The 20,247-nt window shown below is 43.1% G+C and overlaps 1 protein-coding gene across 1 annotated transcript in view; it reads left to right on the top strand.

The window, feature by feature from the left end:
• REL (REL proto-oncogene, NF-kB subunit) overlaps positions 1 to 20,247 on the top strand; it is a 33,976-nt gene that overhangs the window by 10,563 nt on the left and 3,166 nt on the right. Inside the window, exons 4-9 of the mRNA XM_069787641.1 lie at positions 3,088 to 3,179; positions 14,640 to 14,780; positions 18,709 to 18,813; positions 19,164 to 19,376; positions 19,727 to 19,795; positions 19,905 to 19,979. Coding sequence (XP_069643742.1) covers positions 3,088 to 3,179; positions 14,640 to 14,780; positions 18,709 to 18,813; positions 19,164 to 19,376; positions 19,727 to 19,795; positions 19,905 to 19,979 — 695 coding nt within the window. The remainder of the gene's footprint in view (positions 1 to 3,087; positions 3,180 to 14,639; positions 14,781 to 18,708; positions 18,814 to 19,163; positions 19,377 to 19,726; positions 19,796 to 19,904; positions 19,980 to 20,247) is intronic.

Raw genomic sequence — 20,247 nt, 5'->3', positions numbered from 1 at the left:
TTATTAAATTTTTTTTTTTTAGCTCTGTTCACAATGCTGTCCTAATTGGCAAATGGTAGAAAAGGATTAGTAAATGTGATTTGTATAACTTTTCCGCCACTGTTAACACCTCTCTGGAAAGGTAGGGCTGTCCCTTCAGGCACTTGCCTTCCATCTTGATTGTCGTAACCTCATCCTCGTCGGCCTTCCTGCAAATGGAGTTCCTCTTCACCTTGTCTAAAAGGCAGCTGCAAATACCTTAAACTGTTAAGGGACCTTGCACCTTCCTCTGACCATCCATTCACCAGCTTCCCCTTTGTCTTCTCAAATGAAGCTTCCGCACCTAAGGTCAAAGGATGTCTGCTGTTCCAGCCCATCCTACTTCCTGCTCTCAGCTCTCTGCCTTCTGATCCGAAGCAAAAAAAAGCCTGATTGCTTAACACCTTTTCTGGTTATGTATTACGTTCACTGGCTGCAGGAAGACACTGATGATTGTTTTTCCTCTTGGCGTTTTGTTGCACAAGGTTAAGCGTGTAAGCACACGGCAGGCCTGTGGAGAGGCCATTACAGGATGCAATGCCAAAAAGCATTGGGATGCTCTGCAAATATTTATTTGCAAATTTTGATTGCATCAAATCCTGTTCTTTGACATAATGCATTTCACTTAAGGCACTTGTGATTGTTTGCTATATCTGTCAATTCTTCTCAATATCGTTAGGTTATAAGCCTCTCAGTTTTTAACAAAATAGGAAGTGGGCTACTTTCACTTTACCAATAACATGAAACTGTAAGCTTCAGTTGAGCTTGACATGGGAGATCGTGATGGGAGGAGGCTCGAAACATTCTCTTTGAAATGTTTCCAGCATCGGTACACTCTTTCCCCACCTCCCCCCCCCCTCCCCCCCAATCATTGGGTGGTTTAAGATGAAAGAACAGTATGATCTATAATTGGATCTGGATGTTTAAAGTAATTTTCCTTTTTGTGGCTAGTGATTCAGTCTTCACATTCTTCTCTTCGAGTCCATGTTAGAGAAAAGCATCATGCAATACTAGTGAGCAGGAGAGGTCCTCTCTTGGTAGTGGTTCTGGCTGTTTACTCTTGCTAAGCATCCCAAATGGTGCAAAAATCCAATTTTACTTTTTTTTTTTCCTGCAGAAGTGGAATTATTAATCCCAGATTTTGGGCTGGTCTGAGTAATTACTTTGCTTTCTGCTTATTTAAAGTTCCCCATGTAGTCCCAGTTGAACAAAGTGTTTTGTTCTGCCTGTGGTATAATGATCTTTGTACTGCTGCCTAAACTTGATCAGGGCCCTCCCTGGCCAAAACATGAAGGCAAAAGTATGAATGTCGGAGCCTGTGTGACTGCCTCTATACTCAGATTTTTACTTCCTAGTTTGCTATCTCTCTACATGGATGATATCATAGTTTTTAAAAGTGTTTTTCTTTTTTTTTCTTCTTTTTTTTCTTCTGTCTTCCTACTTCTCCCTCTCTCTTCTCGTTATCTTGCTTGCTTCCTGTCAGCTAGCATTGATGTGAAACCCCACAGCCTTGCTGGGGTTCTCGACAGTTTCTCCTCTGATCTGGCCTTTAGACACTTTCACTGTGACAGCGCATGTTTAAGAAAATGTTTATAATCTGAGAATTACAGGGCGCTTAAAAGCCTAGTTTCTGTCCATGAGAGGCTTTGTTCATAGTGGTTGAAAGGTGCAGAGTAATGGCTGTCAGTCCTTGCACAGCTAGATAAAGCTTTTGTTCAAGGCCAGTTCTACACAGGTACTTGCTTGGTAACTTACGGTGGATGGCTGGAGAGCCTGGGACTGCCAGATGGCCGTAATACGGAACCAAGCATGTTCGTGGACTTGAAGCGTGCTTCAGACTGAATCTGCAGAATACAGTGGGTGTTCGGGGGGGACGGAAATGAATATGTGCTGTGATCAAGCCCTAAAAAAAGTACTACCTACAAGACAAGATAGAAACAGGATTGCTCATCAAGGTGCAGCGCAAATCTTGAATGTCAGTAGCCACATTATGTAGCCAGTGTGCTTTATTGAATTATGAGATGCTAGTGCCTTGTATTTTCTTGTAGGTCACTGTATCAAGTTCAGGTTCAAAAGGAAGCTTATGCATTTCTCCAGTGAATAAAGGTTCTGGAAGTAGACCAGATGGCAGAGGATTTGGGAACCTCTGAACAGAGCGCATTGGGCACAGGCAAGGGAGCTTAAGGAAATTAAACTTAACATTTTGCTAGGATAGTCTTGTTCAGAGCAGGGAAATGTGGAACTGTTCTTAAGAGCGTTGGCAGGAACAAGGAGTATCTTTAGGTGCATTAAGGTGGTTTTTTAGGCATAGCTAAGGCACAGAATGTTTGTGGAGTTTCAAAGGAAGGGGAAATAGCTGGTACTTCTGGAGAAGGATGCCTGCTGGCATGACCTCTCTTCTGAGCTTAGTGTAACATCATGAAACACGGATTTTTTTTTTTTATTTTTTTTACTTCCTGCTTTACATCCACTCAGCTTTGATGATGTCATGGTTTTTCCATGTGGGAAAGAGTCAGCTCGCTTGGGACTCCCCCCACCTCCTGCATCAGGGTGACCTGCACTTTTATGCAAATAAGGAAGAGCTGCAGCTCTTCAGAACTTTTCCATAACTGCGTGAGATTTAAAAACCTGTTTAGACTTGTTTCAAAAAAACCTTTAAAAAAGTGTTTGAAATTTACATTCCCTGATAAAAGCAGGAGAGCAAACCCTTAACTAATGCAAATCAGCAGGTTTATTGATAACAAAAATAATTGTCACTTTAAGTTACCTGAGATTGAGTATTTAACTATTTAATTACTGTAGGTTTACTGAGGAGTAACAATTTTTAATATAGAAATAGATATTGTTAATAACGAATAGAAATTCTTTAGAATTTCATTTCAGTATTTTTCATCTCTGTTTCTGCTCTTATTTTAGAAAAAAATGCATCCCTTTTCATCCTTCTCAAAATAAGCTCTTTTTTTTTTCATTTCTTAAACTGTATGTTATCACACCAACATCAAATAATTTATTTAATATTCTACACTGAAGATTTTATTAATTGCTGAAATCCTGCCACATGTGCTTCAGTTTCCAGAATTTGGGCATTCAGTGTGTGAAGAAGAAAGACCTGAAGGAATCAATTTCTTTACGAATCTCAAAGAAGATTAACCCTTTCAATGGTGAGTAGAACTCAGCTGGTTCATTTTGCAGGGTGGTAGGGTTTTGTTTGCCCTGCCTTTGCTTTTGTGGTGGAGCTTTATTTTCTTTTTTTGAGAAACACTCTTCCCCTTCCGTGTCCCTCCTAGTCTTTCCTCACTCTCATCACATGACGAATCTATTTGGATAGTTGCCCCTTTTATTTTATTTTTTTTTTTATCCCCAGCAGCAATGTGAGTTGCTGCTTGGACAGAAGCAATAGGATAGCAGCAGAAACCTTCCCTGGAAACTACAAGTTTCCCTACAAACCTTCCCTACAAGTACCTCGGGAATCGGATTCCCCAGTTTTGGCAGCTATGAGGATGAAAGACTGAATTAGCATAACTCTGCAACAACTTAAACCAATTTAAGTCTAGCTTGCCACCAACCCGTCTCGTCTCTTGTTGCAGCACTGGTGTTTGTGACCCCTCAGCCAGCCAGTTCAGGGAGCTGATGGACTCCTTGAATCATAGAATCATTTAGGTTGGAAAAGACCTTTAAGGTCATCGAGTCCAACTGTTAACCTGACGCTGCCAAGTCTACCACTAAACCATCTCCCTAAGTGCCACATCTACGTGTCTTTTAAAGACCTCCAGGGATGGGGACTCAACCCCTTCCCTGGGCAGCCTGTTCCAGCTGCCCCTCACTTGATTTTACAGCACGGGAGCTGGTACAGGCACTCAAGAAGTCCACAGCAGTATTGGTCTCAGTCAAGTCCAAGGCAAGTTGTGCTGCTACGGAACCACACCTGTAAGGGCCTACACACAGGCTGCAGTTTTACATGACAGCAGATCTGTGGGCTGCTCTCAGAAAGAGTCATTCTGCTCTTCCCTCCATCCCTGGTCACACACTCCTACCACTTTCCTCACACCAGATACAGAGGCCGCATGGCTGCATGGTGAACGGACTCAGCAAGTTGCTCCAATGGAAACCTAACTTTCAAAAAAAAAAAAAAAGTGGTTTCCCCTCAGATCAACTTGCTAAAGCAATTAATCTCACAGCCACATAATTGCTAAGTTCAACGCACAGAGGGAGTGGGGAGCACACAGTAAATTGTAGGGACCAACACTTGCAGCATGCAGGCACAACTGGGAGGGAATTAGATGAAAAGCATAAATACCCCCAATCTATTAGCTAAGCATTATGAATGTAGTCATGTATTTGCTTAAGTGTGGCAAGAGCTTGGATATTTTCCAAATACTTTTTTTTTTTTTTAATACCCACAGAAGCCTTGCTAAAGCCAGGTAAGACCCTTCTTAGAGAGTCAAGAGCTAGATTTCTGGCTAGCTTTAAAGTACATGTCCCTGAATTAGGAAAAAAAAGAAGCATGTTGAACTTATCTAAAACATTTCTCATTCTGTAATATCTTTCTTAATTTTAGAACAGCCATTTGGAGTCAGGCTGATGGTCCTAATGGCCCATCTAAACAATTATCCTGGTTCTGATAATATATGCACGCAATAGCATCTGGTTTTGCATTTTAGTCCATCAGCACAGTTTAAACAGTTTAAGTGTTTTAATTATGTTACCTTGACTCAGCCAGCTCTGCCTTGATTTCAAACAAAAAAGGGGAACGCTTCTGTTCAGCCCTCTTGGCTTTCTTTTACTCCATAAACAAAAAACGAGTTGATGTTTTCTTTTGATGTCGTGCAGTAAAAGAACGTGATAAAATGCCTTTTTGTACGTCTATTTCAACAAAGAAACTTTAGCAACCACGTAGCTCTGTTCCTACTGCTGCTGAGCATAGTAGTGAAGAAACGTTTTAACAAAAATCGTTCGACAGCAGATTTTTAGTGGTTGGCACGTAACTCCAAATTCACTAATCATTTTTGGGCAATTACAGCAGGTTGCGCTCGGTAGCATCAGGGCAGATCCTGGGCTGCTTTCCACCAGTCCAGCAGCAGAGGAGACCACCGCCCTGCCCTGGCAGCCTGGGAGAGCCTTGCGTGGGTGACGCGCAGGGCAGCAACCCTGCTCTCGGCAGGGCTTGTGCTGAGAAGGGGCCGCTGGCAATCCCCAGCCTGCGTAATTGCCTTTCGGCACTTGTTAACGTGTCAGCACAAAGCAGAGCCGCTTGAGAATGGCCTCCAGCTGCTCCAGGGCAGTCCCATGCTAAGTAGAGCCCAGAAGGGCATAGGACCAAGGCCTAATAAAACAGGATTAGTGACAGAAATATTTTTATATGTGTACTTAGTTGATCAAAACAGGGTTTTGTTAGAAGCAGTCACTGCAATGTTTGCTGCTTGATAAGATTGAAAGTTTTATGGATGGATTTAGTTTGTTTTTCAAGGTCAGAAGAGTATCGCTACATTCTCCAAGATCGCACAGGCTGTATTGTATCCATCCTGCATTGTGCTTTACGTGTCTTCAGAAAGGTGTCAGACTTTTCTATTTAGGATGGTTTGGAGTTAGGTGCATCCTCTAAGCAGGTCCAAGTTAGTGTTACTCATTTCTTGTGTGAACGTCATGAAAGAAACTTCATGGAGCTGAAAACTAGCCTTCAGGGTGTTTGTGAGTTGGTTGGGTTTTCTTTTTCTTTCCCACCTTTGGGAACAGTGAAACAGTCCTTGTCCTGCGTCTCCTTTCAGGCCAGAGGTTCAGTATTGACCCTATTAACAGACGCAAAATGCCTCCAGCTTGCCAGCATATGTATTACTTGTCTTGTCAGTAAGGAATGAAGTAATAGCAAGGCGTGGGTCCACAAAATTGCATTCTAGACTTCCTTGTGTAAAGGGGGCATCATCCTCCAATGAAGCCCAGGTGCCACAGACAACTGGGATGGCAAAGGGAGAGTTGAGCACTAACACAAATTCTCTGGTGGTGTCATCCCTCCTCCATGCCTTCCAGCGTATGGTATGGATGCATGCTGAATAAGGGTCATAATTGGCAACAGTAGGAAGTTGCTTGCTCAAGATGTATGGGTTTTAAGATCGTTTTCTCCAGCACTCTTGCCTGTACTGTTGGAGCAACTGCAGTCTACCTCTGAACTCCTGAATGATTAGAAGTTGGTGTTTGCAGACCATGCCATGTGCCTAGCTGGAGCTGTCTGTGTCTGAGTCATTCTGCAAGTGTACCTGTAAGGCTGTTTCACTATACGTTCCCCACTATTACTATTAGCTGGCAGCATTTATCCCTTGTGTTGTGGTTTAACCCCAGCCAGCAGCTAGCTGCTCGCTCACTCCTCTCCCTTCTTGGTGGGATAGGGAGGAGAATCGGAGTGGGTGGGAAGGTAAAACTCATGGGTTGAGATAAGTTTAATAACTGAAATAAAATATAATAATGATAATTTTAATGAAAAAGAAGAAAACAAAAAGAGAGAGAAATAAAACCCAAGAAAGATAAGTGATGCACGCTGCAATTGCTCACCCCCCACTGACCGATGCCCAGCCAGTCCCTGAGTAGTGATTGGCCCCACCCGGCCAACTCTTCCCAGTTTATATACTAAGCATGACCTCCTCTGCTATGGAATATCCCTTTGCTAGTTTGTGTCAGCTGTCCTGGCTGTCTCACCTCCCAGCTTCTTGTGTATGTCCTCACTGGCAGAGCATGGGAAACTGAAAAGTCCTTGACTTAGCATAAGCCCTACCTAGCAACAACTAAAACATCCGTGTGTTATCAACATTCTTCTCCTACTAAATCGAAAACACAGCACTGTACCAGCTCCTAGGAAGAAAATTAACTCTATCCCAGCTGAAACCAGGACACCTTGTTAAGTTCAGTACAGGCTGTACAAATTGTGTGCATTCACTTGGATTCAAGTCAGATGACTTGCACTCAGGTTGCTCCTCTTGCGTTAGCCTCGTTTGAGAGAGAATCGCTGTTTCCACACCGTCACCAGATGTGTTCATGATCTGTTGCGTTCACAAGGTACATCCCATATATTTTTGTCCTTTAATAAGCTAAACAATTCTAGAAATCTGTCTCATCTCTCATCCCTGAGCACGTCAGGGGAATGGTGCGCAGTGGCAGCCTAACGTGTAAGTAGGACTCCTTGGCATGATGATGATATAAATAGCACAGCATCGAAGGAGCAGAGTTACTCCTCCAGTGGAGCTGGTCCACGTCTGCTTTCTAGGGTGTTTATTTTCTTTTAGTAGCTGTTGAGTTGTGCCATATCCTTGTCTTCCCATGTACTGTCTGATGTACAGCCAACTCAAATTAAAAGAAGAGCCAGTCTTCAGTTAAGAGCTTTTGTGGGTGGGTGTGACTTGACATAGAGACAACAATTGAGTTAATAACAGCTCAAGTTAATTATCGATGAGAAAAAGCCCTCAGTGTGTTCTTTAAATTTAGGAGAAAACTGTACTTGGCACAGTATTACAGAGGACTAACCTTTTTCTAGCCAAAGGGATGACAGCATGAAAACCTTAGACTTGTCTTAGAGTGAGAAACCCAGAGCATCGTCCCATTTCAGGCAGTTGATCAATAGGGTACAAATAGGCTTTCCCTGGAGCTTGACATACACCTAAGGTTCCTGTTCCTTTGTAATTGCTCTTGCTAATAAGCATTTAATTAATTTTTAGGTTCTCCCCTGCACCCCACTACTAGCTCAGCTCCGTTTGCCTCCGCAGTCTTTCCTTTGCCGTTTCCCCTTTCTGCCCGCGAGCAGCTGACCCCGCGTTGGCTTCGCGCTCGTCACAGTCTCCACGACACCTCCCCGGCCCCCCCCGCACGCCTCCGCCATGCGCCCGGGTTCGTCCCCACACCAGTCACGCTCGCTTCCTGCCCACGCGCGCCGTCACCCTCTCCGCAGCTTCCCTTGCCAGCCCCTGCACGGCCGTGCTCGTAAGACCCCCTCTTCTCCCACGCCACTTGCCCCTGTTGGCCGAGTTTGGGATCCCCCCTCCCCCACTCCAGCCCCCTTGCTGCAGGGGAGTGCTTGCTTTTTGGGGGGGGGGCTTGTAGGGCCATGGATTACATGAGCAAATAAGCAAAGTATTAGGAACCAAAAGAAGGCTCTCGGCGAGAATTCGGGAGTTGGGAATGGTTTGAAAGTGGAAAGTGTCAGTGCTCTGCCTTGGATGTTACAAGAAACTTTCAACTTCTGTCCTTAAATTAAAAGAAGCATGTAACCCCCCAACTAAATTCTCAGGCCCAAAGTCTTGGTAAGTGAGAGTTGTCACCTTTTTAATAGGCACAGAGCAAATCCACTTGAGGAAAGCTAAACATCCTAACACGACTTTAGCTTTTGCCTTTGGAAAGCTCTTTGCTCTTTTGTTCCTCGTGTAAATGATTCTTGCTGTTTATGCTGAAATGTGTGTATTAACCTAAAGGACAGCCCCTTTTCAAATTGTTTAAAAATGAAAAGGAAAATTACTAAGTAGAGACACAAAAAAGCTGACTTCTTTTTTTTTAATGCTATAAACAGAAACTGCTAAAAAATGTGTTAGAAATGTACAGAGTCTGATGGATGTATTTGCTTAAATCAGTTCCAATTTTACCTTTCTCAGATTGAACTCTAAACAGGAAAAGAACCCATTCAGAGAAACATTGTCTAGATAAAACAAGGACTGAGTTTCAGAAGTTTTAATTTGTATTCCCAGTTCTTCCCTTGGCTTTTGTATGAGGCCAGGCCATTCACCTTCCCTGCATTTCTTTCTTCCGTAAACCAGGGAAATGTAACCGTAGTAGTTTGGGCATTTGTTGACTGTAGGTTAGCATCTGAATTTTACAGTCTTTTGCACAAATCAACCCCCTTGAGTTTTTGCTTTTTTAAAATTACTGAGTGTTGCTGATGCATGTTCTGTTTATAGGTTCATGCAAAGGTTTCTTTTTTTCTGCAGAATTGATTGAAACTTACCTCTTCATGGGTCACAGAGGTATAAAGCAGGCATGGGTCTATCGGGAGACGAAACATGGTGCTGCCATGGTCCTTCTCTCCCCTTATTCTCAGCTTCTACCTCCCAGCAGTAGATGGTATTTATGCCTCTGGACGTGTAGCTGAACAGCCTGGCCTGTCATCCGGTACTGTGCGTTCAGTTGCTGAAGCCCAGGTACAAAGAGAGCACAGTATCCTGCTTTTGACAGCAAGGGACAAACAGCACACTGGGACATGTGCTCTTTCCTTTGTGATTGTAGTTCACTTAGAAACAGCAAATGTAGCATTAAACTAGCTGGTGAGGTCCTTTTTAGCTGCGTAGAGTTCAGCTACAGGAGACACCGGGCAGATACTTGGGCCATTCAGTGTGTGCTGCATTACTTGTCTGCTGTAGCCTTTCCTAAGGCTAGCTGCCGTATAGCTACACAGTCACAGCTGGGGCTGCAGCGCGGACGTAGGCTGAGGGGAGTAAACAGAATTGGAAGTGTACCTCCCGGGCACTGAGAGGGACCGGGGACTGGCACCCGGTTTCTCTGACTGGTTGAACCTGGCGTAAATCAGCACCAGCACTGGAAGAGGCAGTCGGTCCTTTCGCTGCATCTGTCTGCTTCCACCCTTTCCCTTGCGCCAAGGCTAGTGGTCCTGGGAACCGACTGACCGAAAACAAGCCTTTTCCTCTTCTTCTGGCAAATTAGCTTTACGCAGACCAGTTCCTTGATCTGATTCAGCATGTGAGAGCTAGGCCCAGCCTAAGAGTAGTGCTGGAAGTGAAGGTTGGGCAGAGCCAGCCTTTTACAGCAAAACCTCTGGCACAGACCGAGTTAAACTGATCAGTGGGTATCAGGGCTAAGGCGGGTATCTTTGTAGTCCAGGAGCAAAATGCTTGAGGCAAACCACCTCTGTGTCATCACTTAAATGAAACTGAGCTCCCAGTGTATCCCTAAATTAAAAAACCATCATCTGCGTAAGAGAAAAGGCAGCATACAGCTCATCGTGATTATTAACGATGTGTGTTCCTGAGCGGTCTCCTTGGTGAAGCGTTTTTGTTTGCGGGAGGTCATTCTCTTTGAGATCTAGCATGGCTCATGTAGCCCTGCAGCCCCTCATGGAGAAACGAAGGTCACAAGATGTCTCTTTGTGGGGTAAACGGGTATTCTCAGTGTAGCCTTCTCTGAATGTGTCACACCACATCATTTGCCCTGGAAGTTTCCATGCAGGTTAAGTTTAGATGCTAAATTACCTCTGACTCCACCCACTCCAGAAGTTTCTGACATCATTAGTCTAGAAGCTGGGTGGAGGGTGGTATGTGAGGAATCTGCTATTTAATCAGGTGTTGCGTTATCAGTCAAAAAAACAAACACTTCATCATTTCTCTTCAGTGTTCAGAATAAACTTTCACTTTCTCTGTAGCATCACCTTATGCGTAGACATCAGAGCCCTTAATCCCCCAGTAATTTCATCAGATAAACGGTATTTTATTGGCCTTTCTGGATGTTGGAGACTGTTAAAATAGTAAAAAACATTAGAAATTAATAAACAGGAACAAACAGGAGGCCTGATATTAATCAGCATCTTTAATTTTGCGCCCAAACTTGGACTTGCATGTTGGTGGGTTGGACCCAGAAAGTCTCCAATTTTGTCTTACAGAAGCAAATCCAAGAAGTTCTCTCATTAGAAACCCAGCGGGGCATCTTTGGACTTTAATGACCTAAATGTTGGAGACAGGGACAACCCAAACCTGATGCCTGTGTTGCGGGAGCTGCTCAGATTAGCCAGCTCAGGTTGGAAGGGGTTCAGGATTTTAGCTTGCATGGGGTGTTTTTCTGCCCGCACTGAACTGTATCAGTCTCTTTCCGTGTTAGTGGATAATGGATTAGAGAACTATTGCAAAGGTAATTATTTTTTAACATGGGGAATCAGCATTTCTTTCAGTAGAGTTGTAAACAGGTTTATAAAGAAAGGATTTACTAGTTATTGTAGCCCTGTTCAGGTTGGACAGTTAGTACTCCCCAGGTTTGACGGTAACTCTACATATTGCTTTTGAAATCCTATTGCCAGAATCTTGGTGAGTGGGGTTAGTTTTCTTTTACCATGGTGCTGGTGGTATTTTTATGGATTTTTTGGCATCATGCCCCATATTTACCTTAAAATTTTAATTCTTTTTTAGTTTTATTTTAATTTCTATGTGTTTAAGTCGCTAAGTGTTACTTCTGAAAGCTCTCCTTCCCCTTGTAAAAGAGCTGTACTTAGAAACATTCCTTCATATACTCCTGTTGGCATAGATAACTACAGAAAATAAATTTCTGCCTGGTTAAGGCTAGCTTTTTATTAGATTGGGCTGTCGCAGGAACATACCTAGATTGTTGGTTGGATTCCAGTTCTTTCGGTCGGATTCATATGAAGACAGTAAGGTGTGGTACCACACAGCAAGGAGTCAGAGGAGGAAGTTGAACTCTTGCCAAAACCAGAGTACTTCTTCCTTTTATTCATGTGTCGTGTTTGAGCCTTTTTTACCATATCTGCTCCCAACACGCTGCATCATGCGACTTTTTTTTACTTCATGTGTGTAATGTCACTGGTTTCAGTAGAGCTGCTTGTGTGGAGCTTGCAGAGGTTGATGGAGTGGCTACTCTTCTTCTCCAGTCCTTTCTGTTCCCAAAATCTTCTACAGCATTTCTTAACTTTAATAACTTCAGGTTTGTCAGGTTTAACCCTGTCTGTTGTCCTTCTGTAAAGAAGTCAGTGAAATAACACGGAACGACACGACCATCCTCCGTATGGCCATACTCCAGGCATTAGTCAGTGTGTTTGTCTGCCTCGGTTTTGTTTGTTTTTAATATTCTTAAGGTGTAAACCAGCATCCGTTCAAGTTAGTGGCTACACTCAAATTGACTTCAGAGGGAGCAAAATTAGATGTTTGTTAAAAATAACATTTTATTTTGTTTGGATGATTGTCTTTTAGGAGGGAATGAAATATGTTTTGAAATTGATGAAAGCTATGCACTTCTTTATATGAACATGGAATCTAGCTTCTATATATATTTTTTTTAAGCATGTCATCACAGGATGGAGTTGCAGCTGTCTTGTTCTCCTTTTTTGCTCTGTTATGTTCTTCTCATCTGGTTAAAAATAGCCCAAGAGGAATCAGTCTTGACTGAGCACTTCCTCTTTCAAACTACAGATTTTTTTAAATTGTATTAAATCATTTATAAGAAAATGCAAATTAGGAGCAGTGTTTTTTGCTGTAATACAATGAGCTGTATACAGTAATTCTGTTTCTTGCAGTTATTGGCACGCCACACCTTTCCTATATCAGGTGGTTAAACAGATTTATTGGGAATTTGAGAAAGTTCGTAGTATAGAAAATTAGGTAATTTGAACATTAGCATTACTGATTTTCTCCATATCTAGCGTATTTTTGCACTTAACAGAGTTCTTTTAAGCTTTAAGTCTGCTATTATTTGTTTCTGAGGAAGAGGCTGCCGCACCTGTGGAAAACGGGGTGCGGGACTGGTGCTGCTTTAACCTGTGAGAGACTTGACTGCACAACCACAGAGTCCTTGCTTTTGATTCAGAATCAAAAGCCAGATCCAGATTTTGTGCTTGGCTTCTATCTACAGGGAGTTGACTTAGACAAAGGTGTTGCATCTCTATGCTCAACTTAATTTTTAAGAAGTTTGAAATTTGACTGCTGCTTGGGCTCTCTGGCTGGATCCACGTGGTCACCAGTGCCTAATACAGCACAGGAACATAAGCCTTGATGCCAGAGCGTCCTCAGGAGCTAATTGCCTGCTGGCCGTGATGTCAGAGCATGGATTAGACTCACCCGAGCTGCTGGGAGCGAAGTAGCATTGCACTCCTGATTATCCCTTCTGCAATCTAGAGAAGGCACTTTTTTTTATTTATTCCCTAAATCAGGCTGTATTAAGAGGCAGTTAGGCTGCGGAGTCTGCCAAACCTGAGTTAGGCTGAACAGCTGTCTGTTCCAAACCTGTTTTCTAAAGATCCTGGTTTATTAAGTTAGCAGGTCGACTAATGAAGTGCATTAAATCATAAAACTCTGCTCTGCATACCTGGTAATACAGTCAGCCACCAACCTGCAAAGTGTACGCGGGCAGAAATCCCCTGGGCTCCACCATTTCTGAAGTCGCACATGTAGTTGCTGCTTAGTTTTGTACTCGCTAGTGTATTTGTCTTGAAATATTGCAGATCATGGGCTTGTAAAAGGGAAAGGTGACCTGATTTCATTTTATAGTAGAGACCAGGAGAAACGGAGATATTCAGAGCACAAGAAAGACTAAAAATGCCAGTGGAAAGTATTCTGAGCTCAGTGCAATTATTATTTCACACTATCAAAAGGTAAAAGGAAGAAATCATTCAAGTGGGCATTGTCAGATCCCACTCATGGCAGGGTGGAGACCAACCCAGTGATAAATGTTAAAGGTCAGAGCATTGCAATCTAATCAGTACAGTGTGATCCCCAGACTTCCTATCGCAGGCACGGTGAATCTTTTATTCTTGCAAGAGGCCTTTGAAAGGGCAGGGGAAGGAGTGAACTGGAGAGGTGGTGATCTGTTGACTTGGCACATGTTCACTTTAAGTAATTGCAAGGAGTATCTAGTATCTAGCTATGCTGAACTGCTGCTTTGAACAATTTTGGAAAAGAGGGCCACTTTAAATGATTTTAATTATCAGTACTTCTACTTAAGTGAAATTAAATCAGTTTCTTATTTTGCTAGCATTGAATGTCAATTTAATCGTTTCGTGTCAGACCTTAAAGGAGAGCATCGAATTCAGAGAGGGCTGCTTTTCCCAGCATCGCCCATTAAGCTAGGAGTACATGAAATGTTCAGTAATGACATCCCAGGTCCTATGTCTTGAAATTAAAGCAACTGAAAGAGTGAACAAAACTGAAATGCTGAGCTTGAGTTATGCATTACCATGTTTTACACTGGGAGGAATATGTAAGGAATCAGACCCTTTCCAGCAAGGGTTTGCTTGTTGTATCACAAAGTTATATCGTAATGACACCACTAATCACTATTCTTAAAGGTACAGAAGTGACACAGATGTTGATGGTTTGTGTTGTTTCGGCTTCATTCTTGCCAAAGAACTGCCTTCTGATTATTTTTCTGTCTCGGTTTCTAGAGGAAAATAATGATAATACCGCGTAGGAGAAGTCTCTCACTGTTGCAGAAAAATCTTCAGCTAGGTCCTAGGACTTCTCTGTACTGAAGTATTTCTCTTCAGCAGCGGCATTCATTTTATAGATTTTTATCATGTGCAAAAAAGAGATACACATCCAAGGAGTGACTTTTAAACTACAGATACATGAAACTGGTCTGGAAGGCAAGCTGAGGAAACCAGACACAAGAAGCAACTGGAGAATTAGGACAGTTTAGCCTTATTTGATGAAGGGAAAGCATTGCAAGGCTTCTGTATCATTTGTCGTGTACAAGGAATTATTCATGCAGTCCCTGTAAAGCTAGCAGGGACTACGGGCACATTTCGTCTGCCTTGGCAACACCATCTCTTCTACCGGTGGACGTTCATCCCCAGTTTGTTAAAGAATTACTGCTGATTTTGATGACTAATCCTTAGTCTTCTCTTTCCTTCTGCTGTTCAGTGCCTGAAGAACAGCTGCACAACATCGATGAGTATGATCTCAACGTCGTCCGCCTCTGCTTCCAAGCTTTCCTTCCCGACGAACATGGCAACTACACGTTAGCTCTTCCTCCTTTGATTTCCAACCCGATCTATGACAACAGTAAGTACCAACCCAGTCAAATGTGTGTATTTTTTTTTCCTTTTCTCTTTTGCTTGGGAAGAAAAATGCCAGGCCAGTTTCTGAGGTCTGCGCCAGTCTTCTGGGTCACTTCTGTGGCTTGGGACTGCTAGATGCATGTCTAACACATGGCAAGTCAGTGAGCAAATGCTTGGAACATGATCCCAGGGTGAAGTGTTGGCCCACCAGAGTAAGAATTGTCTGTTGCACCCACGGGCTCGCGCATGGATGCTTTCTCAGCCCTTGTTCACATATCACAGTAATGACTGCAAGGAAAGGCCTGCTCCTGATGTGCCAAGCGATTAAATAGTAGCGAGATGGATGGCTGTTGTAAGACTGATCTGTTTTCCAGGGATGTCCTGTAAAGCCTGTTTGTACCTGTGAGGAGTCTTGCCTTTGCCTTGTGAGAGCTCTGGAACAGGACTCGAGAGGGAGATTTATCCCAGTGGGAAACTGTCTTAATGCTTTTATGTATCCCTTTTGTATCCCGGTTGGTTGCTACTTTCAGTGTATGGGTAGGTAGCGGGAGAATGTCTGATCATGCTCTGGGAGGGTGCAGACGTACGTGAAACACCCCTTCTTCTTTCCACAAACCTGGACTTCTGTGTGGCTTTGGCAGGTCACTGCAGTTGAGGATTTTAGCCCTCAACATGTGCTGGACCTTACTCCTGGAGAAGAATAGCAGAAGAGCTTCTAGTAACTGGAAGCTTTTTGGCAGTGGCTTTTATTTCTGCAGTGAAAGTACTTCCATGCTAACTATTTAAGGTCAAGGGACACTATTTTAGCAGAAACTGCTGAATAAAATAAGGTCTGCGTTTTATCAAGTCGATGTTAAAATTGTGTTGATGTGGGCATTGCCATTATGAAAATGTTTAACATGAACCCAGGTGGTTTTGGTATTTTTAGAGTCTCTTCTAGAATTATCTAGAAGTTGGAACTGTGTGCATTGTGTTATTGAGAACCCTTGTAGTACTAAAGTAATTAGGGTTGAGATAAAATTGATGTACAAGATTTGCAGCGATGTCTCAGATGCCATTTACAAATGTGCCAAATCATGATTACTCGTCTACGTTGATTGACGTCAGTCTTTGCTAAGCTGCTGAAATGACAGATGGCTGTGTGGTGGGGGAAGCTTGGTTTTTTAGTGTGGGTGTATGTGGGCAGCTGCTGATACACTATAGGTATCTAAAATCCTCCGTGTAACGTAGCAGCGGTGTAAATAAAAGCGCATAACTGCAACCACAAATCATAAAAATTATGCTGCTCTTGTCTGGAACAGCAGTTTCAGATCTGAATTTCTTTTTAAAATGTTAGCCTTTTTAAACCTGCTCTGTTATACAGAACTGGGTAAGGTCAGGTTATAACTTTAGATGAAATATAAAATTGTATGGTACAATGGGCTTGTAGGTAGTTAGAGTTCAAGCTTTCGCAGATCTGTTTAGACCAGGAGCAAAAAGGTGTTCAGAGCTTTTCTGAGAATCAGCTTGCATACTTTAAATGTAGTATTTTCTTCACTTTCTAATACCTTGTAGTCTCCACCTGCTTTGGATAGTAGAGATACATAAGAATAATATGAACATAATATGGAGGCAATCACATTAGCAGAGACTGCAAATTTATAGAATTCAGTATTACAGGCAGCTTCTATTTTCAGTTGCTTATAACGTTAATGTTAACTGGTTTTGAGCAGAAATTTCCCAAACTGCGTATCTTACCACGCTGAAAACTCTTGGGAAAAGTCAGATAAAGCAGCTTACCGATTCTGAGAAATGAGGTTAGGGAGGACATGTTGTTCTGCCCTTGTTCAAATGATGTGGGTTTTGGGGAGAAACTCGTTTTTCTAGGGATTTGTTACCAGGGACGTGCTTTTGGGGAGCAAGGAACAGGAATTGGGCAGGAGTCACGGCGATGGGGAGGCAAGGGCGTGCACAGGGGAAGAGAGATGGGAAGTGGCATGGCGTGACAGAGGCCACAGAATATCTCTCTCTGAGGCTGGCGCTGAACTCTGTGTTCCTGCCCGGCACCGGGGCTGACAGCAGAGAGTGGTGCATCCACATCTGCGTGCATTTGTGTTTCTTTCCTTTATCCTCCTGTCTAAACTCCCCTTAAAATAAAAGACGACAACCTCCAGCCTAGGAGACCTTCCCAAAAACCTGTTAAAAGGACATCAAGTGGTATTCAAGCATACAGAAGTGAAACAAAGGTAAAATTAGGCTGCTTCTTGCAATTCTCAATTTACCCTTACTGTGAAAAACGCACAATGACGCTGTCAATCATATGATCCTGTGCCATTTCTGGGTTTGTTTTGTTTCCCCTCCCTTCACAGTTTCTGATTCATTCAGCAAATGAAGTGGCATGTGTCATGTAGTAAATGAGGCTGTAGCACCCACTTCTCCTAATAATAATAGTAATAGCTGCAGATAGTAACTACGTAATTAGGATCTGGTCTGAGGTTACCAAGAGCTCTGTTTTAAGTGTAGTCTGTGTTGTGCTACAGCATACCTGTAGAGTACCATGAAAGATCAGGCAAGAATTGACTCAAACTGAGAGTCCGAAGTAGATTTTTTTTTTTTTGAGGGTGACGCCATGAGCTTCGACTTTGTATTTCATCGCTGTGCCTGGAACAGGGAGCCCATGGTGGTGCCTCATGTTGCTGTGGTGGTAGGAGGATCGGTTTCTGGGTCGCAAAGCAGCACCAGCCGGATCCTCCCAGGTGAATACGTTTGGAGTTGATGTCTTGGCGTCTTATGTCTTGACGTAACAAGACGAAAACTTCATGGCATGGCCTAGTTTTGTTCTGTTGACTGGAGGGGTGGAAGAAAGGGCAGTAAACTATGAATATGGTCACAGCCAGTAGCAGAGAAATGATCATCAGTTACTTTGTATGTTAAGTGAAGACAGGGTCATAAAATTGGTATGGGCTTACTTAAAAGTATCAACACAGCATATAGGCACAGGGGGTGAACTTGAAATTCTAGAGAGAGTTCTTCCATTCTGGCTTTTTTTTTTTTTGTTAGTTCTTTGTTACCTCTGAATTACTATATTGTGACATTAGTGCCCTTTTAAAGAAACTGTAACATAGCCCAGGAAGCTCCGAGGAGGCTGTTCTTTCTTGCACTAGTCTCCTGTCCATATTTACCCTGCTGGAAAGCTGCTGCTACTGAACGGGGCCAGACACCGTCAGGCACTGCTTGTCTCCATCCCGCATGAGTCCCCCTTCGCCATCAGGCTGTTTGGATGTGGCATGCAAAGTTGGGTGGTGGTTAATTTACCGTGACATACAACGCTACCAGAGACTGTGCATGGGGTAGCTCTCCATCCACAACTATCATGAGCACTTGTCCGTGTACAGCCACAGTCTGGAGTTGAAATTTGAGTGGTTTTGGATGAAACCTGCTATAAAAGTTAGGCTCCTAGACCTGTTCTCAAACACCTAGAGAGGGTACCAGAGGAGAGGCTTGATGGCCAAGTATGTCTCTGAATAAAACTATAACCAGATACTCAGAGAGGGGAATTTTCTTAACTTGCTAGCCCAGCTTTTTCCAGAGAAGTATGACTGTAACGGCTAATCAGTCACTCAGAGAACTGCTTTGAATTCTACAGCTTGAAGGGCAGCAGGGCTGAGCACAATCACGTCATTCGGGGAAGTATTTTGAGACTGCTCTAGAATAGTTAGGGAGTGAGTGGCACAGCTGCACTGGAGATGAGCGGCTGAGAGCTGTAGGATCATGGAACATCAAGCCCTGCTTCTGAATTTCCTGTATAGAGCAACTTGTTTTGTGTGGATTTTGGGGTGTCACACTCCTCCAGCTGTTGCCTTCCCTTCATATGCCTTAACTCCCAGCACCTCACCTTCAATAGCGACAAAGTTACAGTAATTCTTTCATCAAATTTGCCCGTTTGTTTCCAGGAGCTCCCAACACAGCAGAATTAAGAATTTGTCGTGTGAACAAGAACTGTGGAAGTGTAAAAGGAGGAGATGAAATATTTCTACTGTGTGACAAAGTTCAGAAAGGTAATCTTGACTAGGTTTTTGGGGTTTTATTTTTGGTTTGTTTTTTTTTTTTCCTTCCCCTGCTTTTGTTCCAAATGGCTGACACTACCACTTTCTAGCTGGGGAACTGAAGCCCTTCACCACACTGCCGTGTAAGTGGTCCGGTTTTATAGCTGGGCAGAACAGCTTTCAGGTTCAAGGGCTCTCAGCACCTCTGAAAGATACTCAGTGCCTTTAAAGTTGAGCCATTTACTTTTCATCTGAATTCTGAGTCAGACTCCTTTCTTTGTTCCTCTTCTCCCTTCCTTCTGCTGCAAGTTTGCAGTTTTCTTCTTCAGCTTAACAAGCATCTTCTGTTTCTAATGGATTAGATGATATAGAAGTCAGATTTGTCTTGGACAACTGGGAGGCCAAAGGTTCCTTCTCACAAGCTGACGTTCACCGTCAAGTTGCAATTGTGTTCAGAACGCCACCGTTTCTCAAAGACATCACTGAGCCCGTCACGGTGAAGATGCAGCTGCGAAGACCTTCAGACCAGGAAGTCAGTGAACCTATGGATTTCAGATACCTACCAGATGAAAAGGGTATGGTTCCAATTACCCGAGTTTCTGAAAAGCCACTATCAGTGCAGAACTCGTGTTAATAATAAACAGTAGCTTAATTAGTAAAAATTCTAAAACACTACTTCTACAAAGTAGATCTTTGGTTTTTAAAAGTAAAAATGGTCAGTTTGGTCCCTCTTTCAATGAAAATACCAAGAAATCACAGTTAATAACACTGTCTTGGTTTGTTAGTGCAATCATGTCTTAAGTATTTTTCTTTAAATATATCTTGACTACAATTAGGTGCCACTACTGTAAGTTTTAGAAAGTTCCTTTACTAATTATATCAAAGAGAAACGTAACGCTTTTCCCTTCCACTCCTTTCTCTGTAGATCCATATGGCAACAAAGCAAAAAGGCAAAGGTCAACGTTGGCTTGGCAAAAGCTCATACAGGACTGTGGTAAGGAAAATATTTGTCTTTCTCTTGTTGGAGTGAACTTACATTTGGATGGAGCTATTTTATATAAAAGCAAACATGTAGTGTAGGCTCATGCTTTCTTCCATCGCAGGGTCAAATGCGACAGAGAGGCCCAAAGTAGCTCCGTTCCCCACTGTCACTCCTGAAGGGAAGCTCATCAAGAAAGGTAGGTTTTTGCTTGCAGTCCAACAGTGGTTTGAAATGGTGTCCGACTGCTGTGGGGAAGGGCTGGAGCTTTTTCAGGGGGGCACTGAAGTTCCCAAGGCAGCAGTAGTACCTGTCCCTTACTTTCCCTCCTCCAGATTCTTCTCAAAGCCTCAGCCCTGCTGCAACTTCCCCTTTGCACAGAGGGGGGCTACACCTTCTTCACCTTGAAGCATTGCTAGCTTTCAGCCTTAAGTTAGATAACTACTGATCTTCTCTGTGTTCAGATA

This window comes from Haliaeetus albicilla, chromosome 7, assembly GCF_947461875.1.
Source record: "Haliaeetus albicilla chromosome 7, bHalAlb1.1, whole genome shotgun sequence".
NCBI lineage: Eukaryota > Metazoa > Chordata > Aves > Accipitriformes > Accipitridae > Haliaeetus > Haliaeetus albicilla.
This window is presented reverse-complemented; position numbering and strand designations above follow the sequence as displayed.